The sequence below is a fragment of the Myiozetetes cayanensis genome, unplaced genomic scaffold (assembly GCF_022539395.1).
Source record: "Myiozetetes cayanensis isolate MyiCay16 unplaced genomic scaffold, myiCay2020 scf10, whole genome shotgun sequence".
Classification (NCBI taxonomy): Eukaryota; Metazoa; Chordata; class Aves; order Passeriformes; family Tyrannidae; genus Myiozetetes; species Myiozetetes cayanensis.
Genome location: NW_026086605.1, coordinates 17,411,206 through 17,427,923, shown reverse-complemented (window position 1 = coordinate 17,427,923; position 16,718 = coordinate 17,411,206). Strand labels below are relative to the sequence as shown.

At 37.8% G+C, this 16,718-nt stretch overlaps 2 protein-coding genes across 4 annotated transcripts in view; one reads left to right on the top strand and one right to left on the bottom strand.

Moving 5' to 3' along the window:
• The window catches only part of PANK1 (pantothenate kinase 1), a 42,281-nt gene extending 41,214 nt beyond the window's left edge, over positions 1-1,067 (bottom strand). The window contains exon 1 of one of the 2 annotated variants that reach the window (XM_050334632.1): positions 942-1,067. The gene's annotated coding sequence lies outside the window, so the exon portion shown is untranslated. The remainder of the gene's footprint in view (positions 1-941) is intronic. The other variant, XM_050334611.1, reaches the window with a different exon arrangement.
• Positions 1,064-16,718, top strand: part of KIF20B (kinesin family member 20B) — a 38,204-nt gene continuing 22,549 nt past the window's right edge. For both annotated transcript variants that reach the window (XM_050334584.1, XM_050334578.1), the window contains exons 1-14: positions 1,064-1,341; positions 3,664-3,820; positions 4,307-4,393; positions 4,562-4,678; positions 4,878-5,016; positions 7,128-7,312; positions 9,327-9,375; positions 10,068-10,262; positions 11,274-11,385; positions 11,814-11,885; positions 12,337-12,483; positions 14,257-14,419; positions 15,425-15,685; positions 16,430-16,569. In XM_050334584.1, coding sequence (XP_050190541.1) covers positions 3,665-3,820; positions 4,307-4,393; positions 4,562-4,678; positions 4,878-5,016; positions 7,128-7,312; positions 9,327-9,375; positions 10,068-10,262; positions 11,274-11,385; positions 11,814-11,885; positions 12,337-12,483; positions 14,257-14,419; positions 15,425-15,685; positions 16,430-16,569 — 1,823 coding nt within the window. In that variant the 5' untranslated portion in view covers positions 1,064-1,341; position 3,664. The remainder of the gene's footprint in view (positions 1,342-3,663; positions 3,821-4,306; positions 4,394-4,561; positions 4,679-4,877; positions 5,017-7,127; positions 7,313-9,326; positions 9,376-10,067; positions 10,263-11,273; positions 11,386-11,813; positions 11,886-12,336; positions 12,484-14,256; positions 14,420-15,424; positions 15,686-16,429; positions 16,570-16,718) is intronic.

Here is a 16,718-nt window from a genome sequence, read left to right as displayed (position 1 = left end):
GGAAACTCATGGTGACTTTTGTTACCAAATCCTGTACATTCCCATGCCCTGACATTCTAGAAAACAACGATCTGATTTGTGTTATGACATTGTTTGAAAATAAAAGTGAAGGATTTCTCTCATTGTTGATTAAGATGGAACATGGGGTAAGGCTGTCGCTGGTGGGAATGGAAGGCTTAGACAAAGTTATTAAAAAGCAGATGAAAAATCTTTATCAGAATTATTTACTACACAATATAAACACTATAAATCAACTAGTAGAGTGTAATATAGTATAAAGTAGAATAGTGCACTGTGACAAAGCAATTATTGAAACAATTATATTAAACTTAGCAAAAAGAAATAATTATTAAGTAGAGAACTGATATAACTGATATAACTCACCCATACAAACACTCCTGGGAAGATCGCTTTCTCTCTACCTCCAGGAGTATCCTTGGAGGGCATTCCCAGCCAAGGGAGGAATCTCCACACCCACCCCACGAAGGGTTATGTCAGAATAACCTGACTGCATGAGAGGGGACTGGACTCTTATAGTATAAAGTGACTGACTGCTAGTCACACATTTACAGGCCAGCTATCAGCTTATCTGTTAAATCAGACTTCTAAAAGCAAAGTGTGTATTCGAAATCTGGTGAACCAGGATGGTTTTAGCATAATTAAGACCAAGACAACACCCTGGCTCCACCAGTCGATCTTGCACGATAGCTTGATCGGATTTTAGGTCTTATGAGGGTAGGTCTATCCTGCCACATAGGCATAAGCACATCCTGGATTTACAGGCGGTGTTTCCCAACTCAGCTGATCCCTGCCCTGATACACAGCATCTGCAGCTTCTTCCGTCTCACCACTGCAGTTATCCCGCTTATAACCAGACCGCAGAACGCCCCTGGAAACAGCACCGGTGTAACCACTCCGAGTGCTGACAGGTTTGAACTTACACAGGTCCTTCTGCAGCGCCTGAGGGAGGCGAGGTCCGGCCGCTGCAGGCAGGTGAGGGCAGGCCCGGCGGAGCCAGGGCGCCTTCCTGCGGCAGCCGAGATGATCCTGCTGCTGCTGCTGCTGCTGCTGCTACTATTGCCGCCGCGGCGCCGGGGCCGGGCCCGAGCCCCGGCAGGCCCGAGCCCCGGCAGCCCCGAAACCCTCACAGCCCTCTCGGAGCGTACCGACCCTGCCGGAGGGCGAACCAGGGCACTGCAGCCCCGCCCCTCCGGGACTACACCTCCCGTCGGGCCTTGCGCCCCCGCACTCCCAGGAGGCTGCGCGGCCCCGAGCGCTGCCATTGGTCGGATTCGAAAAGAAGCCGCGGCCGGCGCGGAGAGCGGAGGAGAGGAGAGGCGGGTGAGTGGGGGCGGCAGCGGCAAAGGAAAGGGAATGGGCGGGCGGGGCAGCCCCTGCGGGGCGAGGGGCTTTCGCTCGCAGGGGGAAGGCGGTGCCCGGGCAGTTTTCGGTGCCCGGGCAGTTTTCGGTGGCCGGGCAGTTTTCGGTGGCCGGGCAGTGCGTGGGTAACGCCCGGGCCGGGCCGTGCCGTGCCGTGCCGGGACAGCCCTGGCGGTTGTGTCCCGTAGGAACGGGCGAAGCCTTTGGAGCCTGGAAGTGAGAGGCTGTGTCTGCGGAGAGGAGAGTGTCCTTCTCTCAAGTGTTTTTTCTGTCAAGTGTAAGGGCTGATGCTTTAGGTTTTATGTAGGCTCCGGTGTGGTCTGGAGCTTTCTCTGTCTTGCCTTGTGCCGCCCGGCAGTGCTGTAGGCAGCGTGTGAGTGCTGTGACCACGCTTTGCTGTGTGTGCCACTGGGGATCCCCTTCTTTAATGGTGACTGCAGCTCTATTGCCGCGGTTAGTAGAGGTAGAATAACGCAGTATACACGTACTTCTTAGTGGCTGCAGCCAGGCCATGTAGTTGTTTACACCAGAATATATGAAACAAGTGCAGTGCTGTGTGACACCACGTGGAGGCGGATATATAGTCTGCACCTTGGGCTTTGTATTCTGGCAGGGGTTGAACCTCACTGCCCTGAGTGCTGGGCTATGTAAACACTTCTAGTTCCAGCTTTGTATACACAGGTTAATGTTTACTTTTTGCCTCTTACGTAAAAAGATACAGAATGAGAGCATAATCTTGACAAATCACACTTAAAGCTTATATTTAAAGCAATTAAAATGTCAGCTATCTAACAAATATATTTTTGGTAAAGAGTTGATAAGAGTTTTGCAGTGTGGCTTTGTGTAGCTGATGAATAAGACTTCAAATCGTGATAGCACAGGTACGTTTCTTTCCAGCTGCAGCTTATTCACAGGTCAGTCTTTGTTCAAGCCATGATGATATTTTGGGCCAAGTTTTTCCTGGTTTTCATACAGTTGCCTGACAAAAATTAAAAATGTAGATTAGAAGAAACAAAGCAAACATTAATGCTTAGTTTATGTATATTTTTACCTAATTTGAAGCTAGGTGACACTTGTTTAGCTGCTTAGAGGTCTCTGTCTGCCTTTTTCAGCCTATATAGAAAGATGGAGCTGTTAAGTATTTTGACACTGAAGTGCAGAGGTCTCTCAGGTTTTTTTACTAGGGAAAATGAAGATAGGATTGCTTAACAAGTAGGCAACAAATATTCTTTTTGAACAAAAGGATTTTGAACCAGCCCTGCTCTATCCATTGTTTTAATGAACACTGCATGTTCTCCATTAGTATTTAGAGAAACAATTTATATGCTCTGCTGTAACCTAGGCATGGGAATGTAGTGCTGGGAGACCATTGACTTGTTGTGTGCAAAGCTTCAAAATGCAGGAGGTCATGTGGTAGGTGTCTATTTGTTGGATTCCTTGCTGCCACAGTCTATTAGTAATTGCCCAGTGAGTTATTTTAAACTGAATCTGTAACAAAGCCTGCCATGTCACACCTGTAATATCACAGGAAAAAAAGAATAGGAGAGTAAAGTGCAGAAAAAATATACTACTATTTTAAAATAAAATGTACTCTTTAAAGGTTATATTGAAAGTTACCTATCTACTATCAACACTAAATCAATTAACTTATATTTTCTATAGCAAATTTTTACTGCTCAGATTCAGAAATGCCCAAAAATAATTAAATTATGGATTAATAAACTAATCTGCTGATCTGTAAAATAAGTAGAAAGCAATACGTTAATTTGTACTCTGGCATGAGGTTTTCTAGTGCCCCTTTAATAGCTGAAACTGTCTATTACTCTTTGGAATGTTTCTGAACTCTGTATTATGTTACATTGTGTTACCTTTATAGCATCAAGTGTTTATGAGGTCCTGCAGAGGTAACCACGACATTCTAAATGGACACTACAGTGGGATGATGAAGTTGATGTGGAAAAACATGATTAGTTTTTAGGTTATATCTTCCTTGTCAGACATGGTTATTAAACAAGTTTGTGGCGTATATGTAAGGCTTTTCCGTGGTAAACAGCTGCTGTCTGTTTAAACAAGAACGGCTCTTCTTGATTCATCATGATGCAAAGCCCTCTGCAGACCTGCTCCCCAGCTCCAGAAACTTGCTATGTAAATTATGACTAGGATGAGGCAAGCTTTCTCCTTAAAGAAATTGCAATTAACAGTTTGAAATTGTCTTCTAAGGGACATCAGAAGCTCTATGTTATATGATCAGGGAGCATAACATAGTTTTATTTTATCTTGCAGAATGGATCCAACTTTGGATAATGACAAACTTTACAGACCATCCTATATTTCTAGCATTGAGCTATCTCCAAGATCAGGACCAGTCAGTGTGGAAGATCTTAAAACAGATCTCTCCTCTGAATTTTCTTTGGTTTCTTCAAGCTCGGACACAAGTCAGGTAAGAAAGCTTAAATGTTTAGATTGCTTTGACATTTATTTTTTACAACATAAGCTTAGTCCTTTCATCAGTAAGAATAGTCAGAATTTTACAGAGAAGATGGAAAGCTTCTTTTGTATGTTTAAATTTGGAAGAGATACATAGAATTAGACAAAGTTGTCTGGCACTGCACTGATGCACTATTGGGCACACCAGTTTTCTGTGAATGAGGCTAATTGTCAGTTCATAGAATGTTTTGTGGGTGTCATTCTTTATCTCTAGTTGGACTGAATGTGGTGTGTATATTTATGTGCTACAAGATTAACTCATCACAACCAACTTCTGCAGGGACCTAAGCACTTGTAAAAAACGATGTAGTGAATTAATTTGATTCCCATGTTATCAAGTAAGTCTGTTCAAAACAACCTGATTAAATAGAGCTACCTTAACATACTAGTTGTCAAATAAAGAAAAAAAAGTCCAACTTTCCTAATTTTTTTTTTTAAGGGGAGCACTTTGGACTCCAAGGGACACATACAAGTTTGCCTGCGTATTAGGCCATTTACACCACTGGAAAGAGAAAATGGAACACAGGTGGGACATTTACTTAGTTTAAAAATACCTTAAATACCTTTAAAAATACCTTAATACCTTAAATTTGTTTTGTGGGAGATTTTGTGTGTGTGGTTTTTTTTTTTTTTCCTGTAAATGGTCTCTTTATATTTTCTTCATGCCTGCATTGCTTGTGTTTCCTTTTAATAGGACTGTGTTTCACTTGAAGACTCAACAAACATCATACTGAAGCCCCCTCACCACTATTTGAATCGACTAAGTGAAAAAGCTGCTGGACAGATGATACAGAAATTCACTTTTTCACGAGTAAATGAGTTGTCTTTAAAAGTTTTTAATTTATTCCTGGAGCACGTTGTTTAACTTATATTATTTAATACCAAACCAACTATATTTTTTGTTTTACTTTGTAGTCTTTAAGATTGTGAACAAAAAGAATTTAAAAGAACCTTTAAAAGTCTCTAATGATTGCTTAAAGAAAGTATGAATATTTCTTGGTAATACTCAGGTGTTTGGACCTGAAACAACTCAAGAAGAATTCTTTGAAGGTACCATGAAGGAACCAGTGCAAGATTTCTTAGATGGATATAATCGTCTTGTTTTTACATATGGTGTTACAAATGCTGGGAAAACTTACACTTTCCAAGGTATAAGTAAAAACAAGTTCTTGAATACACTTCTTTTTTTTTTTTTAAAGTGAAGATTACTTCTAGCAGAAATATTATAACTTTTTCCTTCATTTAAACTGCAGGCCCTGTACATTGACTTCTTTTGAATATCAGTAAATAGTCTTTGAAAGTCTCTTTCCATAACAAATATAAATGCCAACAGACAGAGCTTACATAAACACGTAGTCATATTGCTTTGTAAGGCTATAGTAATTTTAACCAGGTCTGTGAGACTTTTCTTTTTTCCTCCAAATATCTAGAAGGTCACGAATGAGGGGGAGTTGAGAAAATAATGTTCTCTATAACAAGATAGGAAAAGTATGTAAGTTGCTCTACACCAGACTAGTGTTTTCTCAAGTTTTCTTCATATTGTTATGGTTATATGTGTATTATACGCACAAATAAGAAATAATATTTGAGTCTGTTTCAGTTGTTACAGGAAGAGAATAAATGTTTTGAAACAGGTTTGATTACTTTTGTGTATTTCTGTCTTGTCATGAGTTCCTGAGCTTAACAGTATCCTCAGAGACCTTGTCTCTCGATGCTTCTATTCTGTTAAAGCTCCATATCCTTTCTGGTCAGAAGATGTCATTCTTGAGTTCTTTTTCAAAGCATTGTAACAAATAAGGTGATTTGATTCATGTGGAAACCATTTTTCCTATCATCAAGTGTTTCTCTGGATGCTATACCACTTATTTTACACAAAGAAATAGTAGAAGGACAATAAGTTTTGTGCCTTCTGAAACTGATCTTTATTGAAGTGACATTATTTTCTAAGCAATCTTCAGTTAGGTGGACCATAATTAAAGGTTACTGCCAGTACTTTCAGTTACCATTTATCTGGGGCAATAATGGGATGCTCTTTTCTGTATTAATAAATAATAGGTAAATAACAAACAAAAATTCCTGAAGTGTACAGTTCCTCCATGCTTGACTAGTTTGGAGGGTATATTGTGTGGTTTTTCAAGAATTTTTGGTTGACATCTTTTTGACTAGAAGCTTTTTCATGGTATTATATTTTTAGGACTTGGATAAAAATTGGCAGGGCAGAATGTTTGTGTACTGGGTGCCATGATTTCCTTTTCTGTTATTCCACTCTTGCATTATATGGGAGCCTGTATTCAGGCAATGGCAAAAGATTTAAGTGAAGGATGAAGCAGTTTTTTAAAATTGTTCACCAGTGACTTACTTTGTTTGTGTTAGGTTGAATTACAACTGGAATTGCTATAAATAAAAAAAAACTTGAGAGGAGATGAGATGAGGAGAAATACATGCAATTAAACAGTACTTAAGCTTAATTTGCTATTTGGTTAATAGCTTATGATTTGAGTGCCAACCACGTTTCATATAAGTTCTGACTTAGGCGACCAAGCTAGTGCTATAACTTTTAAATGTCTGAAGAACAGGAGGAATTTATCAGCCTGATAAAATCTGCTCTCCCCTTTTCTCTGGTTTAGAACTTAAGTGAACCCTTTTTAAACTTGGATTCAGAAAGATGAACTGTACACTGAGACTTTTATTTGACTCCTTTTTGTTATTCAGGTGCAAAAGTAGTATGTCCTGAGTAAAGGATCTACTTTACTCTCCCTTGGGACAGGGAAAGGAGTGAGTCTTCACAAGGCTTTTAGAAGATTTTTGTAGGGTCTGTGGAATTAATACAGGACTGCAGCTAAAAGATCAGTCATGAGTTTTGTTTCAAGACTGCTTCCTTGAGAGAGAGTGAAGGCAGCCTATGAAATACAGTTGGAAAAACTGTGAATCCTGATTAAGTGTTTGTTGCTTGTGGGGTTTTGTTTGTTTTTTTCCCTCAGGGCTAAGCTTACACAGAATACTCCAGCAGTTTTTATTTTATGCTATGCTTATCATTGGTGTAGAGCATGAACTGTTGCTGAAAGTTGAATACCTTTCAAAACACTCTAATGGCATTTCTATTACCTTGAGAATACAAAAAACTCCCACTGATTCATACCATAAGTTACCCCAAATTTCTCCTGTATACCTTAAGATTTCTTATTTTTCTGTCTTCATTTATCTGTATTGTACCTTGTTCACACTAATAATTAGGATTTTTCTTTTGTTTGTTCTTTCAGGGACAGAAGATGATGTTGGTATTCTGCCAAGGGCCTTGGATCTGTTGTTTAAAAGTATTCAAGGAAAGCTTTACACAGCAATGGATCTCAAACCCCATCGGTGTAGGGATTATATAAAGCTGACTGAAAACCAAGTGAGAGAAGAAACTGCAATTAAAAATTCACTACTTCGCCTAATAAAAGAGGTAGAGGAGCACTTTCTACACTGATGAGTAAATGCATCTTTGGATAGCTCTATGTTCTCCATTTTTCAGTGGGAAGAGACTAGCTGTACTTAGGTGTGGATGTGTGTGTTTGGTGTCAATCAGCTATTCAGGTGAGCAGTAAAGTGAACAATAGATGATGATCCCTGTTCTCCTGTGGATTTCTGTCTCATGGCTGACTACTCGATGGACATGTAAACACTGAGCTATTTATTTATTTATTTATTTATTTATTTATTTATTCCCCTTCTGTAGCTTGGGTACCTGATAATTTATCCTCTGGGCTTACTGGTGCTTAATAAGAACTGAGTACAAATAGTCTCCTTTCTATCTGTGGGGATACTAGTAGGTCTGATCCTTTAAGTAACTTACTGTTTTTCAGGGTAGTTGAAGAAATTTAACAATTTTGAGGTTGTTTTCCTCTTTCAGTTTGGCAAATATCTTCAAAGGAAGCAAAAATTTATTTGAAACAACAGAGCTATAACACTAGTTGACTTAGAGATTTGAATAAAAAATGGATTTCCGCTGGACTTTATTCTTATATTCACTGTTGATCAGTCCAGAATTACACTCCAGTTTTAGGAGTTGCCTGTAATTTTAAAGCTGTTAGTCCAAGTACAGTTATGGGGGATTTGTATTTTGTATAAGCATACCCTTTTCTTGGTTTCTTTTCATTCTGAAATGAGGGGAATAATGTAAAATAAAACTTAGCGTATGCTAAGATTTGGAACTAGAAAGGTACTATTTTGCTTTTTTTTGTTTTTAATGAAAAGAATTAAGCATCTCCCTTGTGGTATGCTACCTTATAATGGCTGTTGTGGGAAGCAATATATCTGTTACTTTGATTTTTATCCATCCAGGGTGGAAGGTAGATGGCAGCAAAATTCTTTGACTTGACTTCAGAAGTACAGGAATATGTTAAATCTAGCTCTGGCAGTCTTCAGAAAAGGCTATCGTGTGTGTTTGAGTGCACATATATATACCCTCTACTTTGTAAAACTGTGGTTATAAGAAGAATACTTAAGCTTATAAATTTGCTGGCAAACTTTGCATCTACTTCAACAGAGACAGGTTTGGGTGGGTGATTTATATGTATAAAGCTTAAATCTAAAAGTTTTGATTACATAAGTATTCCATTATTACAGGAGCACTTACAGAATCCCAACTTTATATGAAAAATACTCTTGACAGAACGCTAAAAAACTCTCACCCAAACCACACCTGTTTTTTACTTCTTGTTAGTTCTCTTAAGCATACTTGTTTTGGTAGATGAATTTCATTTCTTTAGGCTCTGTCACTGGCAAGTCTGTGCCTAGAAAAAAGCTAACTAACCAAAATTCAAGTGTATGAAGATTATAAGCTCTAGCTACACGGTTTTGGTTGGTTTACTTTTTTTTTTTTTTTTTAAAGTAGCTCAACAGGAATTTTTTTTCTAAAACCTTGACTTTATTTCAACTGTATCATTTATTTCAAGCATGTATCAGAAAGCAGTAATTTGCTTATTTAATTTTTTTAAGTGACTGAGTGTTCTACGTTTACTGCTGTTTCTGAGGGTTGACCTAGTAAGGTGTAAGATATGAAATTGTGTATTAGCAAAATACCAATAACAAAAAACTTCAGGACTCATTAGATTTACCAGTGTAAGACTAATGTGTAAACTGCAACTGGAGTCCTGCAAATCATGCTGTTAAATCACTCTGTTTCTGTGTGGGCTCCCACTCCTATAATTTTCTGTGGCTAGACTGCTGCAGATTCAACAAGCTGAAATGCTGTACACTGAGGTACGGGAAGTGTCAGGAAAGAGTAAGAACAGCCCTTTCAACAACTGTATACGGGTACATTGAACAAGACATCATGTGTAGCCAGGATCTTTCTATGGGCATGTTGCCCCCTTGCTCTCTTGCTATTGAGTAATACGATAGAACTGTTAGAAAAGCAACTTGTAGTGTATTATACTGCCAACAATATATTTTAAAGTTTCTGTTTTCTTTTGTAGGTAGACCATCAGATTAGCACAGACAGCAATGCACCTGTTGATTCTAAGGGTATGTTTTGTATAAAAGAATTGCAATTAAAGATGGCAAAGAAGCTTTCTGAACATCAATAACTGACTTCTGGCCTATGTTAATAATAAAATGACTACTTGTCAATTTTCAAGTGCCTGTGAATTGGATAATGAGCAAGTTATCTGGGCAGAAAACCTAAGGATAAAATGGTTAGGATACCTGAACAGGCATTATATGAACTGTAACTATAGCAAGGAAAAGTAGTATTACTTAAACTATGGGCCCTAGTAGTATTCTTACAGGCTTTTAGAATACTGGTATGTAATTCTATAAATATAATTCTAGCATTTTAAACACTACCAAAATACTAGGTTTGATTTAAAAAGTCAAAATGAAGTATGCTTGTCAGTTTAACTCTCTCTTAAGAGACCTGGATAACTCTTACTAAGCTGTATGTGCTTGATAGAATTAAAAAGTGGAAAAGGAAGTGGTACAGTAAGTGTCTCATGCAAATGTGTAGTTAAAGCATGTGACTTTCAAACATTTAAGAAAGGAGGTGGGAACTTGAATGCATTTTTGTGAGTTAAGGGTTTTTAAGAAGCCTAGCTGTAATATCAACTTTCAAATTTTTTTTTAAATTAACTTATAAAATTTTTTTTCAGTTATAAATTTTTTTAATGAAACTTACTTTGCTAGGTCTATATTGACTGCTAATATTTTGTATTTGGCAGATTTGGAAGATAATTCAGAAGACTCAGAACAATCTGCCACAGCTGTGAGAAATTACATCAAGTTTTCTGTCTGGGTTTCATTTTTTGAGATTTACAATGAATGTTTTTATGATCTGCTGATTCCTATATCAAATGAAAAGAAAAGGAAAACACTACGCCTTGCTCAAGACATCAAGGGATGTTCTTTTGTAAAAGGTGAATAGAACACATTGCAAATTGCCAAATGTTATTTGAAGAGTTGGTCTACCTGTAATAATGCTTCTTTCTGGATTGAAAAACTCCTTGCTGCATTCACTGTGGCACTGGAAATGCCTGCCTTTAGTGACAGTAACTGTTGAAAGCCTCCGTGCACTCCATTGCCTCTATTTCTTTGAAATAGGATAAATATTGGAAACAACTGACAAATTTGTTAGTGGTTTGCTCTTTTTCATTTTCTTAAATACTCCAGTAGTTCTTAACTGGATTTATAATTGTCTAAACAGTTTGGGGGATTTTTGTTTGGTTTTGGTATTTTCTGTAGAGAAGCAGACTTCAGAGAATATTTGAGAAAGCTCAGTCTGACTTGAAATTGCATTTTAATCTGTAATCAAACCTGTAATTCTGTTTTGGATTGCAGGAGTGTGGGGATAATAAATAACAGTTCAACATTTGTTTGAGGTTATGGGGAAAAGGAGTTTTAAACCAATTTAATTTGTTACGGATTCTTTGAACAATCAAGGCACCAATTCTAGAGTAAGGGCTTTTTTGTAGATGTTTGGCTTGATGCTTTTTCAGTTAAGTTGGTGGCCCTGAAAGATGTCCAGATGACTTCCCCTTCCTCCCTCTCCCTAACCCCCATTGTAGTGTGAAATAGAGAAGCTGTCCAGATAGAATTCTGCTTTGCTGAATATGAATATATGGCATTCTATTCATATTAGACCTTACCTTTTTGGCTTTTCAGTGCTCAGGCTAAGGTTGCTCACTTAATTTGAATGAAAGATATTTAGTGTCCTAACAGAATGAAATAATGTATATACTTGTCCTTTCTTTCCTGTGAGAGGGGGCATTGTGATTTTGTTTGTCATCATATAACTTGTGTCTGAAGCAGGTATAGTAAAAGCCTCAAGTAAAAGTAATATCCTTGCTGTGCATACATTATATTTATATATCTTAATACTTATTTTGGGAATGGTATTCTCAAAACTGTCATATTTGTTTTTCTTAAAGGTCTGCAGTGGGTTCAGATTTCTGACTCTAAAGAAGCTTTTAGACTTCTAAAACTGGGGTTGAAACACCAGAGTATTGCAAGCACAAAACTAAATCATTGCTCCAGCAGAAGGTAAGAAACATTTTGAATAGCACTGGGCATAGGGTGGTGTGTGGGAGGAAGGAGAAACTAAAGTATGGCTTATGGCTCTCAGGAAGGGAAGAGGCTTTAAGGTGGTCTAGATTTCTAGGTTTCAGTTTTGGTGTCCTTGAGCAGTATGTGACGCATAGCTTAAGACTGAATCCTTTTGGCCTAAAGCAAACAGGATTTTATCAAATACTCTATACGAAAGCACTTATCTTTATTCCATCTAAATGCCTGAGGAAAAAGCAAAATAAGTGCTACATAAACATACAAACATAAAAGTTTGTATCTGATAGGATATGCTTACATACATTGACGGTTTCAACAGCATTTTGAACAAATGTGGAGGCTAAAAATATTTTGAAATTATTGATCTACTTCATAATTTCTCTTATGATTTCAATTTCTCCTTTTAGTCACAGCATATTCACAGTTAAGGTACTAAAAATTGAAGATGTAGGAACACCACGAGTGACCCGAGTCAATGAGTAAGTTCAGAACAGTGCCTCTCTTGTGGTGAAGTTGTCGATTATTTTTTGTGTTGATGTACTGGTACTGCACTATACACCCCGTGCTCCCTGTGGGGGCTTCCTGCGTGTATAGTGGCTTCCCTACTCCCTGTGCTGCTATGGTACTTGGCCCTCTCCCTCGACCTGTCAGGTTGCAATTCTGTTCTCCATTTTGGTCCCTCTGTTCATCACAGGGTTCTACCAGCCTGCTGTACTCCTGAACTCACGTGAGTCCCCAGAAGGAACAGTTTGAGGAGGTGGGAGTGGGTGGAATAGGAAGCATGCTGAAAATATGTTTGACAGGAAATAGGGGGAAACTGGATTGGGGAAGCAACTTTGAGAAGAATGAAGAAAAGTGATCGTTCTGAAAAGTGAATCATTTGTTCATCTTGTAAGGTAAAAAAAGTGAATTTTCCTGTTCTGCTTTCAGATTGTCATTTTGTGATCTTGCTGGTTCAGAAAGATATACCAAGACCCGAAATGAAGGTGACAGATTGAAAGAGAGTGGAAATATAAATACCTCTCTCCTGACTCTAGGCAAGTGTATTAATGCACTCAAGAACTGTCAACAGTCAAAGTAAGTCCTTTTATGAATTGCAAACTGGTTGTGTTTTTTCAGTATTGCCCACATTTAAAAGCTATTGTTTAAAATATGCAATATTAACGCTTAACTTTCTTGTAGAAAAGACTTATAAACTTAGAAATTCTATACTGTAGTTTTGTTGATATACCAAAGTTATCTTTAAACTTGCCTGGTTTTGCTATTTAATTAAATCATTCAAAGTATGACATAATCCTTTAAACATGCTATCATAGATTTTAGTAATTTAACTTTCTTCTTTTGAACTTGACATATATCAAACTTTGGAATAAGTTTAAAACACCATTGTCAATAATGTCATAGAGTCAATTTTCAGCATTTCATTACTTCTTTGGGAACTGACTCCATCTTCTATATTCTTCCATTGTGACATTTCTTGTCAGCAGGATATTGCTGCACTATCATGACGGTGTACTCTTTGACAAAATTTGTCTGTTATTTCTAAACTGTAACATAATTTTAACACTCTACTCATCTAGCTAAGCAAAATGGAGACAAAAGAAAGCCTTCCCACTATTTATGCCCTAGCTTGAGGATCTAAATAAAAGTAAAACAATACAAAAAGTTAATTGTCTAAAAACTAGTAACTGTCCAGGAACTGTTTCGTGCATAGGTTCTCATTTGAAGATCTTTTTCTGTCCTAGAAGTTAAATAAACTGTTTGCTGGTTTTGATATGCCTATATGTGCTTTGCCAAATTCACTTAGTCTATAACGCTGTTCTTGGCAGCATATTTGAAGTCTATCACACATTAAGATGGAAAAGCTTTGCTAGTGTGTGTTCCTGATTAACCCTACATTTTGTGAATTTATGGGGTTTTTAACTTCCTGACCTTTCCAGATAGGAAGGATGCATTAAAACTAACAGCTGTGTAGAGGGTCATTAGTGTATTTGTAATACAGCTTTCTGATCCTAATAACGTAGAATTTTAACAATATGGAGGGAATTTTCTGAAGCACAATCTTGAAGTATTAATACAGGTACTGTGAAAGTAGAATAAGGAACATTAACTTTCTTATAATGGTTCTTGTTTCCATCATGTGGTAAAGCTATTTCTGGGCCATGTATGTATTCTGGCAGGAGTGTCACTGTCTTGCTGAGTTCTGTAGCACTGTTCATGTTACTGAATAGCTGTCATGCATCCAAAATGCATTTGGTGGCAAAGTCATGTTTTAGGAATTCCTATAAAACCTTCTATAAGTATTAAAAACTATATCACCAGCTGTTAATTTCAAGGGCACAACTTCTGATGCAGGACATGCCAAACTTCTGGGGGATTAGGGATAAAGTTCTGAAAAGTATCTCCATATGTTTGGTGTGTACTAGTCTTCTTACCTAGATAGACACTTGCTATTGTCTGTTCTCAGAGGTATGAAAGATCTCTGATAATGTTGGATACTACATGTCTAAAATTACGTAAGTACTTTATGTGGATGTGGAAAAGAAAAGCAAGAGATAAGGTATAGTTTGTGTAGTATGAGGCTTGTGTGACCTACTGTAGGCTAAATGTTGAACACTTGGTGTAAGTGCTCTCACTGATTGCATTGCTGTAGTGGATCAGAAAAAAGGTCAAGCAGCAGTCACCACAGCCACGCAGTCTCTTCACAAACAGCTCTATCTAGTTCAAAACAGTTTTAACTGATTTAAAGGCTGCTGCTTTTATAGGTATTTTCAAGTCTTCAGGCTGGATAGCTCTTACACTGCCTAGAATTTATTAAACTTCTGATCATCCCTTCTTTTGTCTTTAAAGGCTGCAGCAGCACATACCCTTTCGGGAAAGTAAGTTAACTCATTTCCTTCAAGGATTCTTCAGTGGAAAGGGAAAGGTATACATGATAGTCAACATAAGCCAATGTGCTTCAGCATATGATGAAACACTCAATGTACTAAAGTTCTCTGCCATTGCACAAAAAGTAAGTGTGTTGTCATTTATCTTGTTGCTTCATAACTTTGATTTGCTTTAAAAGAGCAGGTTCTCTCACTTTTGAGAATACTAATTTAGTTACTGGATTTCTCTGTCATGTTGCAATGATATTTCTAATTATTCCTGGTTGGACTTTCTCTCCTAGAGCTCTTGAAAAGGCCTTGTTAGGACTTTTCTTTTGTCCTTCTGAGTGTGGGGGTGGGAGCATCTCCTGCTGAAAATTTTTAATTCCTATGAAATGTTCAGCCTAACAAGACACTTATTATATTTGAAAGAAATTCCCTGAGGTCTAGGTAAATTTCTTCTGTAGTTATTACATACTCTCAAGTAGGAGTCCTTCTAGCTGTCCAATATCCTACTGCTATTTCAATTTGGAATATTGTTCACCTGAAATACTGATAAAATAGACTGAGCATCAAAGAGTTTGAAAGCTCGTCTTTATGTTCACAGAGGCTTCAGTGGGAAGGTGGAATCAGAATGAGTAGAAGTAAGTGCAGTGATATAGCTTTGGCAAAGTTGGAAGGTGAAATTATTGGGGATCAGTGCCGCAGTCTTAATGAAAGCTGTGGAAGAGTTTTGTTGGCAGTTAGATCCATGCTTTTGGAATTTGGGCAGGTTAAGTACACCACCAGAAGGAGCAAACTGTAAGGGTGATAGAGCTATTCAAGAAATAGAATTTGTAGGATGGTATTCCTGTAATCCAACTAGAAACTCAAAGTACAGGAAATTGAAAAATCTCCTGTTGCAAGTGGTGGCAACCCTCTTGGAGGTTATCCAGCTAGTGAAACTTGGTGTTTCCAGGATCAAAGGAAGGGTTAGACTACAAAGTGACAGCTTTGTACACTAGCAGGAAACTGGTGTTAAGTAGTGACTGAATAGAGGATAGGCTGGATATGCTCCAGAGAGCTATAGGAGAGTGCAAGAGATATGTCTTCAAAGTGCCGATAGAGGTTTTAAAAAATACCAATAACTTTGTTCTTTATTTTCTGCATAGGTTTTAGTTATGGATACATCTATTCTTCCCCAAGATCAGTCATTTGGACAGAAATCGGCAGGAGAATCATCACTGCTTAATGTCACTAAAATGTCAATGCCAAGGAGAAGAGCCACTGTCCTGTGGGACAGAACCTTGGAAGATGTGTTAGAAGATAATGATGAGGAGGAGGAGATGGAGGAACAGCAGAGTACGTCAGGAGAAGAAGCAGTGCAGGAAAAGGAAGAAAGTAAAGTTGTTATTGGAAAAGAAGAATATCTGGTATGTGCCAGGGCTGCTTTAAGACTTAGTGTAGTCTGCAGCCTTGAAGCAAGGTATTCTTCTCCCGGTTTCCCCATCTCTCACCCCTTCTTTCTGATCACCCTTATCCTACCTAAATACAGTGTTTAAAACTACAGGTGGATTACTTATGACTTAGTGCTTACTGTGGGAAAACTCCAGGAAATGTGTCAGGGTACAGACTGAGCAGTAAGAATTACAAGTTTGGCTTTGTCTTCTTTTGGTATCCTATGGTCAATGCACAGAAAGTATTACCTGGTTTTTAGCAATACAGAAGATTGTTCCTTTGTTATTTTATGGACAAGAAAACTCTGGAAACTGTCCTTTAAGGAACACAAGGGAAGAAAAGCAGGAGGGAACAGAGGACTAGAGACAGTTTTGTGCAGGTTTCATTAATACCACCTCAAAAATGGGTATCTGGAAAAAAAAAACCAAATTCTGTGGATCTTAAGCCTGTTTTTAAAAATAACTTCAAGAATTTTTTGTTATAAACTTAGTGTTCTTTGTAAATGCCACCTCTGTGCAAACTGTAAAAATTGCTGTGTTAGTACCAAACAGGTAGTTCAACCCACTCATGAATCCTCCTGTTTATGAATAAGCTAATAAAAGAGCTGAAAAGACTTTTGCCAGCAGGAGAGTAAAGTGTTGTAGTGTTTAAGGACCGGGAAAAATCTCACTTCTGGGAAACTTTCTTTATAAAGAACTCAATACTAATTGTAATTCTAGACACTGCTGAGTCTCATAGAAGAGCTGAAGAACAAACTTATTACTGAAAAGAAGAATAAGTTACTGCTGGAGCTAAAAGTTCGTGAAGAAGTGATACAAGAGTTTACCCAATATTTTGCTGAGCGGGAAATAGATTTCAAGTAAGCTGGCTTTAAGTGATTTTAAAGTTACTGATTAAGAAAATTAGAGTAAATTTACTTATTTCTTAAATCTCTCTTGGCTGTAAGAGACCACACTCTTCTACTAGATCTAATCTTCCACTATATTTGTTAATATACCAGCTTGTTTA